Source organism: Anguilla anguilla, chromosome 14 (genome assembly GCF_013347855.1).
Source record: "Anguilla anguilla isolate fAngAng1 chromosome 14, fAngAng1.pri, whole genome shotgun sequence".
Lineage (NCBI taxonomy): Eukaryota > Metazoa > Chordata > Actinopteri > Anguilliformes > Anguillidae > Anguilla > Anguilla anguilla.
The window spans coordinates 34,296,273-34,320,419 of NC_049214.1; the positions used below are offsets into that span (position 1 = coordinate 34,296,273).

The 24,147-nt window shown below is 46.0% G+C and overlaps 1 protein-coding gene across 3 annotated transcripts in view; it reads right to left on the reverse strand.

Annotated features, from left to right (window-relative positions):
- tln1 (talin 1) overlaps positions 1 to 24,147 on the reverse strand; it is a 116,379-nt gene that overhangs the window by 66,973 nt on the left and 25,259 nt on the right. For 2 of the 3 annotated variants that reach the window (XM_035392076.1, XM_035392078.1), the window contains exons 2-3: positions 15,146 to 15,219; positions 1,766 to 1,928 (exon numbers count right to left, since the gene is read on the reverse strand). In XM_035392076.1, coding sequence (XP_035247967.1) covers positions 1,766 to 1,895 — 130 coding nt within the window. In that variant the 5' untranslated portion in view covers positions 1,896 to 1,928; positions 15,146 to 15,219. Of the gene's footprint in view, positions 1 to 1,765; positions 1,929 to 15,145; positions 15,220 to 19,241; positions 19,334 to 24,147 lie in introns of those variants that run through there. The other variant, XM_035392077.1, reaches the window with a different exon arrangement.

Sequence of the window (24,147 nt, forward strand, 5' to 3'; positions counted from 1 at the left end):
TTTTCAGAACATCAACAAAACACTTTCCCCGAATATAATTTTCAAACATCTGACTTCTCCCAGGGAACCAAACACCTGTGTTTTGCCCTAATTAAAGAGGCATATTAAATAATTTCCAGAAAGTAAATTACAGATTTTTTCAGAGAAGAGACATTGGCTAATGTTGAACTTCCAATCTGATGCCAAATGGCTGGCTTGTAGCACATTTCAAAAGCCATGTGAAAAACTAACCAATTTTGTTTATTTTACATCTGTAATAAAATTCACTCATTTCAAATGAACAGTCTGTACAAAAACAACAAGTAAAGTGGGCCTCAGTGGTGTCTAGTTATGGTAAGATGCAGAGACCGATAGAAGCCTGCTGCTTAAGATGCTGAACATTCCATCTTGGCTGTTGACGTTGGCCAGGACCAGTAACTCAGAGTGGAAAATTACTCGCAGGTTAGAACAAGTAAAGAGATGAGGCTGCTGGGATTGCAGCCGGTGGGAAGCGGAGTTATGTAACCGAGGGAACCCACGCCGTGGGCACACCCGTAACCAACGCTGAGGTCTGAGGGGGCAGAGGACAAACGGCTGTACCCCCATTGTGCCCATTTTCACAAGTTCCTGATTCCAGGGAGTCCGGGGTCGTCAGATGTTCCCACAAAAATATATTTTTTGACGCGTACTCATTGGTACGGGGACCTGCTGAGCCCATCCTGGATGACTAGCAAGGCAACAGGAACAGGAAACACACAGGGACGTCTTGCTTGGAATTCCATCCTCTCTAAATGGAATGGAATGGAGAGGGAGGGCACAGTGGACAGTTGGTTTAAGCTGTGACTCAAGGCATCGGTTCAGGATAGCCTGTTTAGCCTCCCCATTAAAGGCGACCTCAGATGGACGATGAGCACAAAATGCAGAAAATGCTAAACTAAGAATGTCTCATTTTTTGTCCACTTTTTGAAAGGGATTCTTCGGTTTTCGGAGGTGTGGTTGTAATGGCCCTTGATTTCCCAATGAAACCCAATGAGAGAAACAGTATTCTTAATTTAGAGATTTCCTCTGACTCAAATTCATCAGAACCGCCAAACGGAACTGGGCTGCAATGGACCCATGACCTGGCAGTTGGTCATATTTCCTTCCAGTGACAAAGACGAAGGTCAGAGAGAAAAATAAGTTACACAACAAGTGTTAGCTGATAAATGCAGGGCGGGTCCCCTCAGATGCACTGTAAAGGCCTTCTGTGTGTGGTTAGGTAGGTGTGTCAGTGATGAAATAATTTACTTCCCCAATTCCTTGGAAAAGGAGGTGCAAGACAGCAACGATATGCTGCTTAAAAATCGCTGTTTGATTTGAACACTTCAAATCTCTGAAGCTTTGCAGTCACTGGATGGTACCACCCACCTTTAAGAACAGTGGTGGCTGTTACAAAGGGCACCGCTGGTTTGGATTCCGATATAAACGCAGGAAGAATTAAATTGTTGAAACAGAGAAGAACACTGAGCACTTATGCAACACTGTGTACAGGGATATCACACTTTTTCTTTCGATCAGTGTCACATTTAAGCCTTAGAAAAGGCTTAGGTGGGTGGACCTTTTACACCATCACTGACTTAAATAAAGTGCCTTAAAGTAAGTACTTAAACCAGCAGACACTTGAGATCCCGAATGCAGGGGACTTATTCTGGTGATGTTTTGTTGATGGGTGACACTGAGAACTCCATGCTTACAGACACACGGGGTCCGTTTGGGTGATGGAGGGTGGGGGGGGGGGGGTACTCACGCTGGCCCAGCTGCGCCTCGGGGACCCTCTCCCTGATGATACGACAGGCGTCGTACACCTGGGTGGAGGGTTCAAACTGCATGGTCTTCACCACGTTCCCCACGCCGATCTTCAGCGACAGGGCCACCATGACTGCCTCTCTCGGTCTGCTTAGTTACTGCACCTGGGGTGGGGGGAGAGGGATACCCACATGATCCTGCTTCACTGTGTCAGACCACCCTGAGGGCCCACGCTGGGGCACCCCAGTTTTGGTCTGGTAGCTGTACGGTGCAAACTTTTTAGTTGGGTGTCAACTAAAATAAATATAACATGCACGCGCACACACACACACACACACATATGCATATGCATATACACAAACACACAGACAAATACACACACCCACATGCATCCACACACATACACACACATACATATGCATATGTATATGCATAAACACATTGGAAAATACACATACACACACATGCATATGTAGATTTACAAACAAATACACAAACCAATAGCAGGACACAGTCTGATGTAATAACAACTCCTCTATATAAGACATATTACAGCCTAGAATCAGACCCTGCTGCACAGGAGACAATCCCACACTGAAACAACACAGAAGGTCAAACTGATATCCCAAGGCTGAACGGAAAGAAACATTCTCCATGAAACAATTCAATAAAATAAAACACCGCAAAAGCACCCACGGAAACTAGCTGTACTTGTTTCTCTGTACTGGAGAAGGATGTTTAATCTGGACCAGCAGATCAGTTCTGGGGTATGATGAGAGCTAAGGAAGGAGGATAAACACCTCCTGCATGACAGCTTGCCTGCGTCTAACCATGAAGCAGCCAGCTTTCGAGGGAAGTGGCATAAAATCTTTGCTTAGCAGCTTTTGGTTTCTCTGAAACCGAGACACACAGACAAGATTTCAACATATATTTTGGAAAGTTTTTTTTTTTTTTTCTTCCTAAAAGCCTTTTCGCTACATCCATTCATCCATTATCTACACCCGCTCATCCTGGGCAGGGTTGCGGGGGATGCTGGAGCCTATCCCAGCATGCATTTTTTTTTTTTACTACAGCTACAGTCAATTAACAGCATGCACAAATGTTTATCAATTTACGCCAACTCTGCGGTATCCGAGCACCACAGCAAACTGGGAGCCCACGCCACAAGCACAATTCAGGTGGTGACTTCCAGAAGGCTATGCCAAAGCGCTACACAAGAGGGCAGGACGGCAGCTAGTCCCGCTAATACAGCGGCGCACCAAAGGAGAGCAAGGCAGCTCTCTCGCGAGGCCTCTCTCTGTGGCTGAAGGGGAGAGGGCAGGGAGCTTTCCAACAGGGCTTCTCTATAGGAAGCGGGGATACAAGAGTTATTTCAATGGGCCTCACTCGGCCTCTCTGCTTTTAAAGAGCAGGGGGGACAGGGGGGACAGGGGGGATTTTTGGCTTTTTGAAATGGCTCCATAAGGCCTCTTTTCCTGGAGGGAGAATGGGATCCCCAGCAGGCGTACATGCTGACCCACATGCTGATCCCACCCCCCCGCCCCGCCCCCCTACCACCCCACCACCACCGAGTGGGAATTACCCGTGTCTGTGGGACAGGAGCTGAAATAAGGAACCCAGTCTTGAGAATGGACAGCATTGTGAAATTAGCCTCAGAACGCAGAACTGAACCCTTCTAAAGATAGCCTGAATAGATATGGCCCACTGGGTTCCCAAGACGTTGAGGTCACACGAACGATTTCAACTGCTGATAGTGTTCTGTCTGTTTGATGCTTTTTCTCCAGTTTGAGGAAGCCTCATTATCCTTCAGCACCGTCAGCAATGGCACATTCTGGGACCACAGGGGCCCCATCCACACACTGAAAAAGCACCTTAACAGACTGACACAGTTCTCTTAATTACTCGCAATGATCAGTTCAAAAATAAACACAATGAGAAACAGACTGAAGGGAAAACCTGCCTAATCTAGCAGGCTTGTATGTGCAGTGTCCAAACGAACTCTCTTTATGTCCAATAAATATTTACAAAAACACTGTTGTCCATGATTTCCACAGAGAATAGCTAACATGGGACAAGTAGAAAACAGTTCCCCTTAACAACTGTCGTGCACTGCTGAATGTTCAGAGAATGAAGGATAGCCCCTGTCACCACAATTTGGGGGGGGGGGGGTACACGTTCCAGGGTCACAGTTGCCTGGCGACGTCCAGCGGCGGGACGGGAACGCAATCGCCGCGGGATATTAATCAACGTCTCCAAAAGCGCTGAGAGGCTCCTCTGTGACCGCGGAGGAGAGGTCCTCCAGCGGCGAGCTGTTCTCCAACGGGACAGCTCTCCAGACCCACATCGCTCGCGAAGAACACACGTTTTACACCTTCCACGGACCCTCTCACCAATCAAACTAAACACTCCCCTGGACAGTGTGCAAGCATGTACTGTACATTCAACTACATTATCTGAGAGCATATATGAGCCAAATTTTAGAAAAATGTGTGTGGGTTTGTTTGTGTGTGTGTGTGTGTGTGTGTCTGAGCATGTGTACATGTGTGAGTGCATGTGTGTGTGTATGTGTACGTATGTGTGTGTGCATGTGTAGGCGTGTGCGTGCGTGTGTGTGTGCCTGAGCATGTGTACATGTGTGAGCGCGCGTGTGTGTGTGTGTGTGTGTGTGTGTGTGTGTGTGTGTGTGTGCATGATTGCGTGCGCTTGTGTGTGTGGGAGTTGGGGGTGGTTTTGCTGAAAATGGAGTCGCTCGTTAAGTGTTTTGTGGACGTTATGTGCTTGGGAACCCCATGCTCCAGACCACTCCAGCCATGCCCCCTGTCCGCCCGTAACTCTGGCTCCCTCCCTCAAAGCTGGACAACATCAAGTGCCGCAGCACTCTGGAACATTCCCTTCAAAATTTACCGCGGTCCTCAGCGAGAGATGTCAACAGTATAAAAAAAGACGGAATGCTTGTTATGAAACGACTAAACTAAGTGAACCATGACCAGGAATTACAAGTGTTTGAAAAATATACACATATATATATATATATTGGTTGGGTTTCATCATTTGCAAATAATACATTTTGTGTTACCCAATACATTAACTTAAATTCAATATTTGTGCTTCAAATGCAAACGGAACCCGAGTATTAGTGAGCTGGTGACTCAGTCCCTGACCAGAGGTGGCCGTTAACCTCTGTATCTGCAGGGGCCCGCCTTGGCCTTGCAGCCTGGCCTCTTGGGTAATGGTGGGCAGTGCTGATGTCACCTCCCACCTATTTACACCCAGGGAGCAGGGCCTCTTGGGTAATGGTGGGCAGTGCTGATGTCACCTCCCACCTATTTACACCCAGGGAGCAGGGCCACTTGGGCAATGGTGGGCAGTGCTGATGTCACCTCCCACTTATTTACACCCCAGGAGGAAAGACCCCGAGTAGGGAAACCGATCAAAGTGCATCTGTGCCGTGACGTCAGTACATTTCTCCAAATTCAAAAACTATACTTCAATTCACCTGAATGAATTAACGGATTTGAAAAGGTCACTGTGAAATATCCAACGGTACAAATGCAAATCACCATGAATAAGTGTCATCCGCCAAGCACAAATGTCAGTAATACGTCATATAGTGTCAGTCACAACAAAGTCAGTAATACCAAATTCAGACAGACATTTTCGGAAATCAATTGCCTCTTTCCAGTTCGCTCTATGGAGAAGAACTGACATACGGAATGGAGAGAAATATTAATTTTGAAATGTGTTTTCTGTAAACACCACAGTTGGTAAGTGCTCATACAAAAAAAAAAAAAAAAAAGTCACATTCTTACTCAAACAAGAAAAGATTTTTTTCTCATGAATAACTTGAAAAGGGGATTTCCTGGTAGTGCACTGCTGAAAAGCAGACAACTGCGTTTAGCTCATGGAGATGCAAAGCTGATTCAAATTTAACCTCTTACACGACCACAGGACTGGAACGAATTCTTCTACTTCAACCACGCAGTGAACGTAGCTGCATTCCAGCTGCTTTTATCAAATGGTATTTATGGCCCACGGACAGAGGTCCACCAAAGAGCTTACCGTCCTTCAGCTGTCAAAAACCTCCAGAATATTAAATAACCAAAATGGGGCTCGTAAATCACAACTAATGACTGAGTCACAGATGACTGGCATTGTAAATATGTGATGCATCACCATTTATTTTTTACGTCCTACGTTTTCTTGACAAAGTGACAGCACACACCAAGTCAGGCATGTGTAAAAAATTTGCTTTCAAAATGCATTTTAAAAACTTTGACTCTCTATGTTCCCATAGGAAATGAAAAATGCTCATCAGGATTTTTTATTTATTTCCTGAATTGAGCTGAACTGAAACGGAACTGACTCCAACACTGACACGAAGTCCTGAGTCGTATAACAGCGGCATCCTAACTGTTCTACTGGGCCTTCACACTACGAGTCCCCTGTGCCCGCCCAGCGTGACCCAACCCAAAATTTCCCTTCCGGGACCCTAAGGAAGACCAGTTGGCAGAGCCTCACTGTGGGGGGTCTGGCAGCATTCCAGAGGCACAGTCCCGGGGTCTATATTTGGGGGTGGTGGGGGATGTCCCCTAGCTTAGCTGCAGTGTTGGAGACAGTGTTCTTCTGGGTAAGCTTGCACCGTTGGAAAAAAGGGGTCTCTCACAGTCAAGGCAAAGGGACAGAATGAAAGAATCTTTACATCGCTGCTCCCCTCCAATTATATGCATGAACTTAACATCCCTCAGGACATTAACACAATGCATTGTGTTCAGCTGATATTTAATATCAATTTAATAAATTAAATGCAATTTATTTGGTGGAATTAGATGATTTCATATCTTCAAAAATGAACTTGTCTTCATTTTTGCAGAACTTTAAAAAATTCCTTAAGGTGTGATGCACCTTTAAAGTTTAATCAGAGGAGGTCGTTAGACATACAGAAATAATTGCCCAGTGACAGCTGAAAATAAACTACACCGTGTTTCCTGTGAAAACCAATTATGAAAAAGATGTTGCTATGGCTACATTTAAACACTGCTGATGTTATAAGCGATCACTCAGTGCTGAGAGTGCGCAGATACGAGGTGTGATGAGGGTAAAAAAACTAGATAAGAGAAGACCGGGTGACCTTGCGGGTTTCTGAATCCAAAAAGTACAACAAACCATAACAGTTACGTTGCCATTAAAAAGTTTCATGTTACGTGGATGTCGCCAATGACAGAGATGGGGGGATGAATTAACCCTTTAAGGTGTGAGATAACAAATATGTGATTAGAATGTTCTTATCTTCTTAACTGAAGCCAGACCATGCACACCAGCATCAAAATGGCCACTTGCCAACACTGTACAAGATTATGTAAACGCCCTCCAAATAACGGTTTACATTGTAGCCTAAAATGTAAAAACAAAACTGCTTAGTACAAAGTTTATGAGCTCCTTAAAATGCAATGCTCCTTACAAACGCACATACATTTATAGTGTCAGTAGGGTTTAGTAGGCAACTGTTCAGTTAACTCATTCACACAGTGGTTTTTATGATGACAAACAGTCATAAATATGACAAGAACCAGTCCAGGACTTTACTTCCAGTCCTGTTAAACCTGTGTGCTGTAACATGTGCACACACAACACACAACACATATTTATGCACACATGCACAGGCACATGCACACCCACACACACACAAGCATGCACACACACACGCACACACACACAGCTGTTCCCAGCAGCCAGGCAAGGATCTGTCTATGATCTAAGCACAGCTTTTAATAAAATGCACAGCTTCTTCCAGTATAGGTGAACATCAGGTTCACAGCGTCTTTTATTCAAACAGCATTTTGAAATCCAGATCCTGTATCAACCTGCCCCAAAAAATGAAGAATCTTTTTTTTCTCAAATCCTGGGGCTATGTACCAACCTCTCATCGGGATAGACCAATAAACACCCCCATTAATCACACAAAGGAGGAGTTCTGGCCATTTCAATGAGGAAGATGGATATAAACGTGGACGTGTGGCGTATGTGTATTTGTGTACATGACCATGCATGCGTGCTTGTGCCTAGAGGTGTGTTTCTGCATGTGGGTGTGTGTACAGTATGTGTTTGCAAGAGTAATGTAGGCATTTGCGTTTGTGTGTATGTGGACTTATTTGTTGAGCATGTGAGTTTGTGGGCATGTATGTGTGTGTGTGCAAGCACTTACACGCATGTGTACGTGTTTGTGTTCACAGTTAGATGGCAGTCTATCCGGGATGAAGCTCTTGACCATAAGTTTTCATCCCACCTGATATGTTTATGACATTATGAACATCACATGCGACAAAACAATGAATAATAAAAATACTGCATTCCACACTTTTTCACTTGCCCCATTCCCACTCATATTTTGTTTGATGTCTCCCTCTCCCACTTTGGCAAAATTTCAGTATGACAAACACCCCAGAGCCTGCATTTCATCGCCTGCTGAGATTACCCAGTTATCGAAAAACTGCACAAGTTTTTAACATACCGTTCCTCAAAGGAAACCCCCCACCCACCCCAAAAGGTTACAAGAGCAACACTACGCTTCCAAATGCCACATAAAGAAGGAAATCTGGTCATTTGAAATTCGACTGTTCAGCTCTTGGGAGACGGAGAGGTTGCGAAATTTCCGAGTTGAGTGAACCCCAATTAAATAAAGTTAATGAAAGATTTCCAACAGCCCGAGGAGGACAAATACTGAGATCGCAAAGAGGGCCCGCGGAGCTATGAGAAAACCTTCCGAAAGCACTACAGCCTGACCCAGGAGCAGAGATGTATATCAGAGTGATTAACTTCCAGGGCACAGCAAAACTGCAGCCAAAATATTACATTACAGGCATTTAGCAGACGCTCTTATGCAGAGCGACTTACACAACTTTTTTACATAGCATTTGCATTGCATCCATTTATACAGCCGGATATATACTGAAGCAATTCAGGTTAAGTACCTTGCTCAAGGGCACAACGGCAGTGTCCTAACCGGGAATCAAACCTGTGACCTTTAGGTTACAAGGCCAGCTCCTTACCCATTACACTACACTGACGCCCATATAACAGCGTGCGGCGCGCAGAACCGCACGGCTAACGCCAAACCGCCGCTCTGCCCATCGCTCACCCGGCGCGACGCGTTAACGCGGGGGCTTTCTCCCCCGAATCTCGGCGGGAGAAATTCCTCAGGACATTCTTCTGCCGACACCCGCCGGGCCGCTCACAACCGTGGCCTTCTCTGAGCACGTGCAGACGCACGCAGGAGGGGATCAGACATGGGTCAGATATGCAGTTGTTTTGGATTCAAATACTTTTCTGTGCTCTACTGATCTTGCCTGGTGTAACTGAGCCAGCCAATAGGACCAGAAGGCGGGGCTTGCAGTTTTTGAGAGTATTTCATTGGTTCCAATACACCAGACAAGATCAGTCAAGCGTAGAAAAGTACTTGAATCCAAAACAAACACGTATTTGACCCAGGTCTGGAGAGGATACACGTTTTAAACGACACGAGGACTGTGACTTAAGGACTGACTCACAGCAGTCATATGTTGTACTAGCGTGGGGCTGAGGCAGGGTGGATCAATACACTGGATTTGCTTTCCGCATCACACAGGATCGCATTCCAGCATTCCATGTACTCAGGAGGAGGTGCACTGATAAGAAAGCGCAAGGAGATCAATTGCCCAATCTGCTCTACACTGATCTGTGTGCATCCAATCAATACATGTATCTGTGATCCTACCCATTACAACTAAATGTTTTCAATGCTTTTTTTGTTTTTGTTTTTTGCCTGTTTTGAATTAAATACTAGCTTTCTCAGGAAAACACTGAAAACTAGTATTTAATTCAAAACAAAAACAAAACAAAACTAAAAATGCAAAAAAGCATTCAAAAGGTTCTTATATCGAAGCACTCTGATATTGAGGTAGTGCAGTACAATGATTAGGGAACTTTGCTTTTAACTGAGAGTTTGCAGGTTTGATTCCCGAAAGGGGGATGGCTTCAGTAAATGTCCAACTGTATACATGGATTTTACGCAGGGCTGTTTCATTTGTTATGGACATGAGCATGTGCTAAATAGTCGTTTACGTTGCTCATGCATTCACAACCAAACTTCCACCCAGCTGACCGCTAACCCAGCTTGGCTGGATATCTTATTTTAAAATGGCAAATAAGCAGGGTTCACTCAGGGGTCTGCCTTGAATGAGCAGAATGAAAGCAGTGGACATGGTTAAATTTGCCTGTGATTAAGCTAAATTTGGAAGACAGGTGAACTGCTCAACAAGTCAATAACCAATAGAAAACAAAACTAAAGAATCCTCCCTCTTGCATTAAGAGCAATGTGGTTTACTATAGGATTAATAGACGATACCAGAACAATAATAATGTTTTATACATAAAGCTTTGGTTTAAGGCTTGTCTTTGGACAGCTGGGTGAAGTTCCTGTCCAAAAATATACACCGGGCTAACATATTGCAGTTACTTTCATTTTCATTTATTCAAGTTCAATATCAAAAACTTCCAAACTTCCTTTCAGATTAGATCTAGTTCCGCTTTGTGATGTCTGTTTTAATTTCATGTCTGCTGAAGTCTTTGGTTCACAGTAATTTACGGGAATACCCTTCGGGCTTGTGTGGTCAGCGGTAGAGAAGTTCAGACTAAGAGCGGAAGTCTTTTTGAACGATTCATTTCAGTCCCAGCTCCAGTGTCACCAATGTCACTCTTCCTTCCTGCACCCAAAGGGAAACTCCTCTCTCCCTCTCCCTCTCCCTCTCCCTCTCTCTCTCTCTCTCTTGCCCATTCTGCCCTCTCCTCCCTGGATGATGATTTTACACAAATATGTTTGCATCTTTACAAATTAACTGAAGTAATATTGAAGAGTTCAAAATAAGACAGAAAACAGGTGGCTGGTTGCTATGCTAGTGAGGAAGAGAAGTCGGAACTGACGTATGTGGGGTGAAGTCCGTTGCTTCAGTGATACTGAAATATGTTTAAAGAAATGTTTCACTGTGTTTACAAATTTAAGCATGCATGTAGAACTGTGTTTTCTTTATTAGCTTGCGCTGGCGTATGATATACTCAGTCAGTAAATGATCCCGCACACGTTGGAATAACGGCTTTTTAAAATTCAACATCTCTCTGGCCACTATCATCCTGGACATGGCAAAAAGATTAGACATGCTTCTGGGAAGCTCTGCTGAGCCTTCAGGAACACCTACAATTGTTTTCCCCAAACAAAACAAAAACCAGGGAAATGCTTGGAAGGACGCACAAAGAAATGACTGCATTACGTCAGCAACACAGCTGCTGCCTCATGAACAAAATCTACAGCCAACCAGATCTCTTGCCCATGCGGCTTTTTAAAATTTTAACTTTCTGAAAAATTAATCCAATTAAATGGTACCATCTAATTTTCCAAGTTATCAAATCACCCACTGATGTCATAAATGCAAGATAATAACATCGCCTCTGGCTGACATCAAAAAGAATGACTTTACTAAGAGAAATACCTCAAGGCATGTCTAAAAAAGTAAAAATCCAGCAGAGTTCATTTAAGCAGAGAATCTGCAATTAAATCTTAATGAGAATGTGTAACACGGTCTATCAGTTTGCTGCATATGCGTTAATCCACAGCCACGCAATTATAATACCCTCACAAATGGGGGTGTTTTACACCCCTACAAAGCTAAGTTTTGCATGCGTATTCCTCTGTAAGATTAGCGCTTGCTGTCCCCCCCCCCCGACTCCTCTCTCCTGCGCCACACGGAGCCCTTTGGGGAAAAAGGGGGAACGTGCGTACAACCGCGCCTCTTCCAAAAACACGGTTGGCAGCGATCGTTACTACGGTCTCGGGTTCGCTTATCGGTCCTTGCGGGTGGAGGAGCACTGATATGTTTTAAAGATGCACTGGCTTTTCCTTCCCCCTCCCTCCCCCCCAGTCCCTGGAGACAATGAGCGGCTGTGCAGGGGGGGGGGGGGGGGGGGGGGGTATAAATAGGCCCAGCGCTGGCCTTGCGCCGGCCCGGAAAAGGAAGGATCCTGCTCCAGGGGGAGGGGTGGGGGGGGGGGGTCAGCGACCTCAGGCCCCGCTCAGTGAATGCGTCCGCCCTCCTGCAGAAAGCTCTCGACGAAAGCAGGCACACAAAAACGTTCTTACAACGCAAAGTTCCGAGAAAAAAGAGCGCAAGAAAGCACGAACCCCAATGAAATGGAATGGAAAATCCAGAACGGAACACGGGCGCTGTTTCGGACCGACACGAGGGCCGTTTCGCAGGCACACGGTGTGTGGGGGGGGGGGGGGGATTGGGGGTGGCGTCCGTGTCGTGTCGCCGCTATTTTTACTCTCTTCGGCGGCAGGCTGAAAAGGCGTTCCGCTTTCCCGCGCCTCACACGCGGTGATCTCCACACGCGGTGATCTCCACACGCGGTGATCTCCACACGCCTGTTAGCCAGGCCACAGTAAACAACTGCCAGCCCAGCCCATGGCTTCACTACGGCACTGACAGCGCCCTGTACGTCCAATCATGCCATCGGACAGCCGCGAGCAAAAAATAAATAAATAGATAAACTGCAAGGCTTCACCACAGAGTCGCTTAATAGGGTGCTGGGCCACAATATTTTTTAATGGTGCTGCCACCGTCTTTGCAGCTGACAGGCCTGTAGTTTCTCACCTGTAGGGCTTTTTGCTTTGCATTGCTGCCCGGACATCTCAGTCTGAAATGACATCTGAGTCCTGAAATGTGTGAGCCTCTGCCCACTGCTGATCGTGTCTTTCTCTCTGACCTCCATGTTGATGTCACCTAATGCGACGTTATTGTGCGACAGCAGGGCACTGAGCTGCTCAGTGGCTGAAACTCCAGCCAAAAGCTCCCCAAAAGGTCTCCCCTTGTAACCACGCAAGCCACACTTATCGGCAACCAGGCTTGTCCAGCATTTACGCACATGACCCAGTGCATGCTGCGATGCTCATAAATTAATCCAATTGTATATGCATTGTTGTCCAAATCTGGAACATGGACTGAAGTAAAAATAGCTGTTCTGGTTTTTACTCAGTGCAGATATCCAACTAACTCAGCAATCTTGCTTTGTGAAATACCCCCCCAGGATTACTGAGTTAGCTGGACAACTGCACTGAGTAAAACCCGGAACATGGACTGAAGTAAAAAGCAGAGGAAGAAAAGAGCCAAAGGAGCTGATACGCTGGATAATTTGTTCGCTGGATAAGGGAGGAGGATAATCGCTCCCCAATATGACGCAGTTCATTAGCATTCCTGTTAGCAGCAGCTCTCACAAATAAAACTGCAATTACATGCATTATAAATTCCCACTGTGAATCCCCATGTTTTCGGTATTTATGGTGATCTCAGCGCATGCTGAATGAAAGCACATTCAGAACAGCTTGTATTCTTTAAAATATTTGTAAAAAGAATTTTAATATTCTTTAAAATATTTTTAAAAATATGAATTCCTCTGGTATTGTGTGGTCTCAACCCAGACACTCACAGTGCATCTGCAAAGTCAGAGTGTGCGAGACGGTTTCCTGTTTCCCATGAGAGATCACGTACACGAGACCGTGACTCATCGCAAGACGAACCTGACGGCTGCTTCGGAGCTCCTCCCACATCCGAGCGCTCGCCTGATCAGGCTCCGTACCGTAAGGTTATGAGTCCAACAAGTGAGCCACACTCACGGCCATATTATTTTAACAATGTCTTGGACACTGAAGCCGACTGTCCAGCGATACACGGAGAGGGAAATTCTGAGTTCAAACGAGCCCCTTTCAAGGGTAACTGTACACAAAAATGGAGAGATTTACCATAAAATATCTCAGGAGAGAAAACTCTGGATCAGAACATAAAGTCATCGTGTCACTGCAAATGGAACGGGAGGACTGTGCCGATATTTGTCAGGATTGGTCGTAACAGTGAGAGGTGCTTAGGCAAGGGTGGGAGAAAAACTATTCAGCAGACCTTGACTGAATTCTGCATGACCCTTCGGTGGACTTATACAGTCACATATGTGGATGTATGTCGGATATTTGGTTCATGTCTCACAGTAGTCAGACACCTGTCACCCTGTGTAAATGCTTTTCTCAGCCTAATCAAAGGATTAAAAGCACCTTTTGGAAATCCTGTACCCTGTCAGAGTGGATTACTCAAAAGCCCAGAGTAAACACGTTCCAGAACGTGCCGCCCAGCGCGTCCTCGCGGCGACCTTTGCTTTGCTGTTCGACCGGGCCTGCTTTTGTGATGTCTTCGCGTGACGGATTTCTCCACCGAACAGGAAGGGACGTTACGTGTTTGGGGAACTCACAGGGGAGTGGCCAATCAAAAGCAAGGGAACAATGAGAGGACACCCCCCTCCCCCACCCTTCCACAAACTCCACTGTCCTGCCCTTCCCATGTCCAAAATATTGCAAAATGAGCAACTCAACACCCATAACGAGAGAAAAGGCAGGCAGTTGTTGAAGGGGACACCGATCGGAACGGAAGGCGGTGCTGGTTTTTTGGTTTTCCGACATGTTTCCACAGGTTCTTGCTTGAGACAGCTGTTTGCCTCCACTTTGCACCAAGCACTCAACGCTCAGCCAATCAGCTCCTCAAACGTGGAAGACAAAGAGCACTTAAGTGTGAACTCCCTGTGGGAGAGCAGGACCCAACTGGACTGGATTAGCACACTGTGTCCAGATTTCACACTCTGAGCACCAACTTACCTGGCAAATGTCATAGCCGTGCAGCGCGCTCAGCTGTACTAAAGTCAATCTTGTGCTTTCTTGACATTAAAATATTTATTTTGCTTTTCCTATTAGTTTCTTAATCTAACTGTTCATAACGAGTGGGCCATAGAGGAGCACATTAATGAACAATATTAGCTTCAGGACACCAAAGCCCTGGACTGCACGTGCTAGTGGGAATGATGAGGTCAGGTGTGCATTGGCCATCCCGTCCTGTAAGACAGCGTACCGCTCAGCCTGCCGAAAACAGATAACCGACCCTGTGTGCGCACCGATCGCTCCGGTTAAATCCGCCGCCATCGCCAATCACGGCCTGCGGCTCTCCCAGCCATCCGGTGATGTCACGCTCTGCTTTTTCCCCCTGCCTGTGCTTTGTATCCGCACGCTAGAAAGTTCTGTGGACTTCACTCAAACGGGGTCACACTAGGACTTTGACCAAACAGGAAGCAAACATGCAGAGCCTTTCAAGGACAGCCCTGCTGCTTTTTCTCTGGGTTTTCACTTTCAGGCGGTACATATGACGCTGAGCAATTAGCAAGCAATCACTACTCATTTTTCAATCAGAAAAACATGTCAAAACTAAAATACATCATCATCATCATTATCATTATTACTAGAATAGAGCAGAGGGAACCATACCTGATGGAAACTTGTGTCAATGGGAGATGTCCTCCCAGCGTAATGTCACGTTCGGGGGTCTCCTCACTGGACTCCTGGATAAAAGATGTTTAAGATTACAATCCTGACCAAACAGGCACTGTTCCAGCCATAACCAAACGAGCACTGTTCCAGCCATGACCAAACGAGCACTGTTCCAGCCATGACCAAACGAGCACTGTTCCAGCCATGACCAAACATCTCATACAGTGATCTGAACAAATGCAGTTTCTAAAAGAAAAACCTAAACACTTAGAGTCAGGACGACTAAATGCCACATATACACAAAAACCCGGGATTTAAAAAAATGCCTCCTAGTTTGACGTGGCATAGGTTAGGTCAGAGTAATGTTCACTGTGTGAACTGGCCTTAATGTGTTCATGGCTATGAATAACTACAAAATGAGTATAGCACCTTATCGGACCAGTGTTTTATAGTTGTTCAAATGACCTTTGGTATGCACTTATTGTACGTGGCTTTGGATAAAAGCGTCTGCCAAATAAATGTAATGTAATGTAAAAAATACCTTTGCATTTCTGTAGGAACAGGATCATTACTGATATACGCAACTCATCAGTTATTTATATGACATGCTCTTGTTTTGGCCTACACAATACAAGCACACTGAACCTGAACAAGAACAAAACAAGATAAAAAAGAAGAACGCTAGATAAAGCCAGACACTTGCTTCATGCCCACAAGCATTATTCACGCACATTTCAATAACAGCACTCATGCACTCATACTGCTCGTATTAGCCACCAGCTGGGAGCAGGCTGTTTTTCAGAGAAACAGTACGACCGCTTGTTCAAAAGCGGCTGTGCTTCATCCTGACAGCAGGGTTCATTATTCCCGCAAAACGACCATCTACTCCTCAGTCTCTCCGGACTGGAAAAGACAAACGTCTGGCTAACTCCAGGTCACAGAAAGCACTGCCCGGCACTGGAATGCATATATACGTGGTGCCTTTTCAGCAGTTTGAAGTGACAGTTACATTATATAGGCCTACTAGCAATGTGCTGTTCTGGCAGTGCAGTTCATAAGAGATAATGTTGTGGTAAAACTAAAGAGAATGACTACGCAGCAAGAATATACTGTGATATATATTTGGCAGAATTTGTTCTGCAAGAAGGTAAAGCCAAGCTTCTGCCACAAAAAGACTGCACCAGGAAGAGTTGAAAGGAGACGTATCACTCTTCTAGAAAAAAAAAAGCCTTATTCAAGTTAAGAATGCAACATTTTTGCCGTCTTCATCAGATAAAATCTCTATTATAAGAAATTGTATTGATGTGGTGTGGTGAATCGAGGGGTTTCAGTTTTCACCTGTAACGTTTGAGACAGCAGAATGTTCTTTATTAGCAGATTGCTGATTAGTACTCAGCGTTGCAAACAGCAGACAGTATGATAAGTCTTGTTGTGCCTGTGTGCTGGGCAGATCTCCAACCTTGTGTGCAGAAACTGATAGAGCAACACAGCCACCAATTTTCCAATGGTTAATCTAGGCAGACAGTGTGTGAGTGTGTGCGAGTATGTGTGTGTGCCTGTGAGTGCGTGTTTACGTGTGCACGCGTGTCTTATACGCAACGCAAAAACTGTCCTATACAACAAAAGGATTTGGCTGCAAGTACTAGTGAGAAAAACACACAGGTTAAATCATTTTTTAAGGTTTAAATCATATATGACATACACATCATATTTCATCAATTACCTTATTGGAAATGGGAAACGCACTACCTGCTCAGCGATGGCAAAACTTTGTGCCCCAAAAGTTGATCATTACAAACACATTTCAATCAGAGATAAATCCCCCCCACATGCGCCCCCCCCCCACACGCCCGCATAAGTTCCCATAGTAATGGAACAAAAAGTAAAGATTAGGCAGTGAATGCACTAAATGGAGAATCGCACCTCAACCCGCAAGCTATGCTTCACGACGTGACCCCACTTATCTTCCCCAACGCAGGGCCATTATCTAGCAGTGGCTCGGATTCTCTCACAAGCGTGTTAAATGCACCGTTTGAAGAGAGTCGCAGACCAGTAGCGTTCCCACCCCCCCAAAACCCCCCCCGCCCCCCCCCCCCCCCACCGAGGCCCGATCGGCATCAGCACCACTGCTGCTGCTCTGGATCGAGTGTATATCCTGCAGCTCGAGTCCTGCTTCTGAGCAGAACGCTGTTAACACTCGCTGTGACAGTGAAACGGCCACGGTCTACGACCGCTTGAAGAGCGGCAGGACAGACGCGCTTTAAGTTCTCGCTCACCCGTTTGCATCGGACGCACGGGCACCGAGGCTACTCCCAGAGCGTTTCATTCACACACAACATCACCCACAGCCGAACACAGATGGCAACACTCTGAAACTGATTTTGTTTTAATAAGCAAATAAATAAATAAAAGTTTCTCCAGATTGAAATGTCCTTTTACTTAATGTAACCATCCAGAGGCAAGCCTAGGTCTCGCATTACTGGAAAAAATATACATATTAAATTCTATTTTGCGATTGCTGCCTGAAATACACACATACATTTCTCTGCCACGAAAGACCATTTAAGGTCAACAGAAATTAAACCGAAATTAAATAGCAATTTTCCATTATTTGTCGAACATCTGTCAGTCAGTCAACATTACAAATGGCTCTATTTTTCACACCATGCTACGCCTGCAGAAGCTGTAAAATAGCAAGCTGCCATCAATATGCTTCAGTGACTCACTGGCCTGTCAGCTGAAGATATTTCCTGCAGATTCTGTGAGTATGTTTAAAAAAAAAAGAAAAGTCAAATACAGACGGGCCTAAAGTCACTGCGTGAGTCAATGCTAGAGTCTCCTTATAAAGGCTGAAAACTTTGTATAGTGCGAAGTGTGCACTCCACAGAGCTGGAAGGGATGCTGGGAAACCTGGCCTGGATCACCGCCCCCCCCCCCCCCAGCTCAGCCTGCTAGAGGAGATTCTTCCACAGCTGGTTCCGGCAGGGAGGGACTGCGTCTACGTAACCGGCTCCATATGCGTACGACCAGACCCCGAGAGTGACGCACAAACACATACACACGGATCCAGACACGCGTGCACAAGCATGTGCACAAATACAAACGTGTGCATAAAAACAACACACACACAGGAATTCTAACCCTAACCCTGTACACAAACACAGACACACACACACTGGCCCATCTGCTTAATGAGTCCTTCCTAGTGATAGTCTCCTATCCTTAAACTACCTCCTCAGCTTTTAAGCAAGTTTGGAGACCTGCCTGTTTACTTTCCCTACATCGCACAGCACAACTCTGAAACGGTGAGAGGCAAACTATTTATTTTGGTTCGGGCCAATCAGCCGGTATATATCGCAGATGAAATAACATCTCCGATTGCAGCGCGGCGCTATTTTCGTTTGGGGTCGAGGTGATTTAAGTGGCGGGACTCTTTTCCCGGCCAGCAGCGAGTCACCAGGCCTGGAATGCCAGCGAATAGTAGCGGCTACGCTCTTTCGGCGCTCCGCCTCGGCGTGCGGTGATGTCATTTCCTGTTTCAACAGCTCTCGAATGCCATAAAAGGGAATTTTTGCCATCTGGAGAGAGACAGAGAGCACAGAGAGAGAGAGAGAGCGCGACTCTCCCCCCCGGCCGGGGTCTCCACATCCTGTGCAATTAAGAGTTCGCGGAGAAGGAAGGGAGGGCTTGTCCAGTTTATAAAAAAAACATAAATAAAAAACAAAACACAAAGATTGCATATCAAGAGTGATATTTAAAGTCATGCTTGCTACTTTTTACTCCTGGTTTATTCAACTCTACGTGTGGAACACAACACAGAAAATGCTCACAAGAAAGCTAACTGTCACACTATTTGAGAGCTTTGTGTTCACTTGAAATGTGGATAACTTCCCGCCGGAATCCAATCATTTATCGCCCCCCACAGTCAGAAATGTACATACAGGCATATGACAATCAGCCATAAAGGAAGTGACATTGGTATGGCAGCTTGCAGCGGCCACAAGCAGAAATAACAGCACGGCCCTAACGTTTTTCAGTCTAAAGTTCAGAGTAAGAGTAACGTCGGTTTGGCTCGGCGCTGCTCACCGCTTACCCCGCCGCTTCGGTCGCACTTCCTGTCGGCCTCGCCGCGTCAGAGCGCAGATCCCGCTGGAGCTCAGACGTAGAGCTTGTACACTGCGGGTGCTCTGTGACCCACCCCGAGCCAGCGGAGAAGAGGAAGTGTCCAAAGGGAGCCGTAATTACAGCCGGCCTTCCCCCCCGCCCCCCCTCTCCCCTAACGTGTAGAGAGCAAGAGCGCTTTCACACAACGCTGACAGCATCGCTGCGTTTTCTTAGCGCCTTTTTCGACTGCCATAACGGTTTAGGCGTTGGTGACACGAGCACATCATGGTGCATGTTGACTGAGCAGACATGATGCATGTTGACTGAGCAGGCATGATGCATGTTGACTGAGCAGGCATGGTGCATGTTGACTGAGCAGGCATGGTGCATGTTGACTGAGCAGGCATGATGCATGTTGACTGAGCAGGCATGGTGCATGTTGACTGAGCAGGCATGGTGCATGTTGACTGAGCATACATGGTGCATGTTGACTGAGCAGACATGGTGCATGTTTTTTAAACATTTACTATTATCAGTTTAGACAGCTGGGTGTCCATTGGGGCAGTTCTGGTTGAGTCAAGGGTTAGGTTTGTTTCCCCAACTTGGATTTGAACCTGCAACCCACTGCTTCTTACGAATACACCATTATGACCGTACCATCCAGCAACCCTGGGCGTTCCTTCCAAATTCGGAGTCACACTGAGAGGCGTTCTGAATACAGAGTGACTCCGTATTCAGTCACAACTGTCAAACGGTGGACGCGAGAGCGGTCTGCACATGTGCAGGTACGAGGGCGGTGCATGGATCATCGCCGTTTCCAGCCAGAGACCTTCTCAGAAAGAACATCCTCGCTTTGAGTAACAGCCGAAACCACAGTCTGGCACAAGCCATTCCCTAGCAACACCGCTCGACACCCTCCGCAGACGCACAGTTCAGCGCCAGATAAGACAGGAGGCAGGCCACCACAGGGCTCTACGCTAACATTCCCCCACCCCCAAGGAGCACATGTGCTCCAAAGTTCAAAGATTTAGGAGCACACTCATGCATCCCAATTAGTAGATGAACCTAAATTAGTTTTCCAGATACCACACATTAATTGTCAAGAGCAAATGCTCCACACACGAGAGCACTGTAGAGCCCTGCACCACAGATTCTAAAGATTCACCAGATAGTCGCAACCTACTTTCCTTCTGTCCCCTAACTGTAGGGGTTTCCACTGCTACTGCATATTGCATTACAGATCAGCCATTGCCATAGAGCTTGGCCATGCGCTGTAATTAATATTCATGAGATCATCCATATATCCATCCATTATCTATACCAGCTTATCCTGGTCAGGACTACAGGGAGTGCTGGAGCGTATCCCAGCATGCATTGGGTGAGAGTCATGAGATCACGAGAGCATTAAATTGGAATGTTTTGGCTTCAAACACAGGGGAACAGAACTTTCAGCGTTAAGAACACGGAGCTGATTATCTGGTGGGTCGGGAGAATCTGTGAGATGCCATACCAATGTCACTTCCTGTTTCCTGTCTACGACATAACGGCGCAGGTGCTCGGCGGGTCCCCGAGCCGGACGGATGGAGGGCAGAAAGGGAGTTTGGATTTCCCACCCTCGTGAGACCCCCTCACAGGAAACGCTTGCAGGATGACCTGGACGTCTGCTGACCCCAGCTCTGCGTAAAAACCGTCAAAATCCGCTTCGCGTACAGAACAGGCGCCGGATTGAGTCAGAGCAAGAACCGAGAATTCTAATTAGAAAGTGAACCTAAATACCCGGGCGAGGAATTAACAACTGACTCACTTTTACAGTCAGAGCCTGCAAAGCATTGCATTTTCTACTGGCTTCGAAGGCAGAGCAATGTACAGTAAATTGTGCAGGGTAACATCAAGAATATATTTCAGCACTCTTGGACTCATGAAGACTGCAAGAGTTAGACTAAACCTGAACTTTTCACTGCAGTTACTAAATAAAGAATTATTTCCACCATGCAAATGCTCACTGAATAGATAGTCTTGTTTTTACAGCTCAGAGATTAATGCTGTGGCTCCCCTGAGCCTTTTTTAATATAACTCATGAACGTCCTTCACCCACAGAATATTTTATTATTCCAGGATTGGCTGTTGGAATGGAACCTTTTGGGGATTAAATAAAGTATTTGAATTTGGATTGATCTGTGACAGCAGCACAGCAATGAAACTCCCCATTTTGGAAAATGCACGACATCAGCTCAGAGACTCTTAAGTCAGGCAAATACACAACATTTTTTTTTTTGCACTGTTAAAAGAACAAATAAATACAGGCATTTTAGCAGAATGACATAATACATTTTTTTAATCAGCCAAAAAAAACTTATTATTTGATACGACCTAATAGTAGCTACATTTTTTTTTTTAGCTTTGCTTAAAAAAATACTGGGATATTTTTGAGCCGATACAGATATGAAACAACACAGAGCATACCACCACATGGGTTACTGCTAAGTTATATGTTCAAATGTAACATCAGGGCTTCTTATATGCATGTCCAAAGGAAACCATGGTGATGGACAGCAAATTACAAAAAGGAAATATGAAATACCTCGTACAGTTCAATGTCCCTAAAGGGAGTTTATCACTTGTACCACAGTGAACAAAGTGCCCCACTGACCTCAAAGACCACTTTTTTTTTTTTTTTTTTTTTGAGGTAAGATTTTGAACAGTGACAGAAATATTATCTTTGTGGTGCAGTTAAAGAACTTCCCCCCTATCAAGGTAGCAGCAGAAACAACTCAACTTTTTTTCCTGACGGCTGTGGGGGAAAGTAAAAAAAAAAAAAAAAGAAAGAAAAGAAAATGCAAGGCTTTTAGTCCACTAACTGACGCGTTTCAGCCACAAGCCTTCTGATGTCACAGTGCCAACTCTGCAGAAGCTCAAGCCTTCCCAAGGGGTTCGGCCCAAGTTAAAGCATTCACTCCTGGGATCCTGTGTCAGGGGTGACAGTACCCAAGCTGAAAGGGGGGGGGGTGGTTCGGTAAGAGGCCTTCCTCTCTCGGTCACAGGAAGCAGGACGGGTAAGGGGGGGGGGGGCGATGGTAACTGTATCTCTGCAGGCGCTGGGGTGCTCCACAGCTCCTGTGCCAAATGAAGCCCTGCGGCATGGAAGCCGCTAATGGGGCAAATCAGCGCGCCGCGCGACTACGCCGCGGAGGAAACCTGCCAGAAAGTGTTTATTTTGGAGGGGGGGGGGGGGAGCAGGGGGCTACGACTTAAATGGACGGGTCGAGCGCAATTCTGTCAGATTGCGTAAGCCCCAAACAAAAAGGACTGCCATAACCGCTCTGGGTTGGTTGCCGGGCTGCGGGTAACCTTCATATTATGGGATGCGAAGAGGATATGCCCCGTTAAAATGATCTCCTGGTGTTCATCCAGAAAGTCTGGACATACGAGTCAACATCAAGTATGGGTTTCCGCTCCTGTTTCAGTCCAGAGGTCACATGACGTGGGATAACAGTTGCCACTGTCCACTAGAGTTGAGAGTCAATCCCATTTCAATTCAGTCAATTTAGGAAACCAGCCAAAACAAAATTCACTAAATCAATGAAAATCTCCAAGCAAATTCATGAATTTTATTTCAATTAATTTCCTGAACTAGCTAAATTTTAATGGAAACGATCCTAAGCTGTTTTCACAGAGAACAGCCCAAGCCAGATTGATAAGTATCCCACGGGTCTGATATGCGATGTCCTCAGTCAGAAAGCCTGATCTCATGCCTATTAGGGGACGTCCCAGCAGGAGTATCAATGACAGTGGAAAATTAGTAATACTGCTGTGACTCAAGCATTAAGTGTCAAAACACTGTTAAAAAGCCTTGCAGGTTATGACCTCTGAAATAAATTCAAAATTATCAAAGGATTTTAAAAAATATATTTTTTTGACAAGTGTTCTGACATTTAGCAAATGCTACAGCACATTAGGAAAGGAAGTTCTTTTTTTCTTTCTTTGCACAAAAGGTGAGAGAAGTTTAGTTTCCGGCAAGTTTCACAGTATTCTACACTGCTGAGACAAGTTCTGCACGTACTGCGCGTGTGGGCGTGTCAGCTGCATGCACTGCACTTTTGGGCGTGTCAACTGCATGCACTGCAATTGTGCATGTGGGCGTGTCAGCTGCATGCACTGCACTTGTGCATGTGGGCGTGTCAGCTGCATGCACTGCACCTTTGGGCGTGTCAGCTGCATGCACTGCACTTGTGCATGTGGGCATGTCAGCTGCATGCACTGCGCCTTTGGGCGTGTCAGCTGCATGCACTGCAATTGTGCATGTTGACGTGTCAACTGCATGCACTGCACTTGTGCATGTGGGCGTGTCAGCAGCATGCACTGCGCCTTTGGGTGTGTCAGCTGCATGCACTGCACCTTTGGGCGTGTCAGCTGCATGCACTGCACCTTTGGGCGTGTCAACTGCATGCACTGCGCCTTTGGGCGTGTCAGCTGCATGCACTGCGCCTTTGGACGTGTCAGCTGCATGCACTGCACCTTTGGGCGTGTCAGCTGCATGCACTGCGCTCATGCTTGTGGGCGTGTCAGCTGCTAAATTTGGCAGCACTTTAAATCACCGACTGGAAAGATCAGCATGGACAGAGATGGCATACAGGGTCAACCTTGGGTCTGTGGATAATGACCCTCCACTCCCCCTCCTTCCCCTGACCCACCCCCCCCCACTCACATACACACACACACACACACACACACATATATAAGCACACACACATGCGCACACAGACAGACACATGTAGATACACATAGACACCCAGACGCACATAGACACTGACGCACAAGCACACATACACGTGTGCTCACATTTGTGAACACACATACGCACACACATGTATTCATGCAGTGCCACGCACAATACA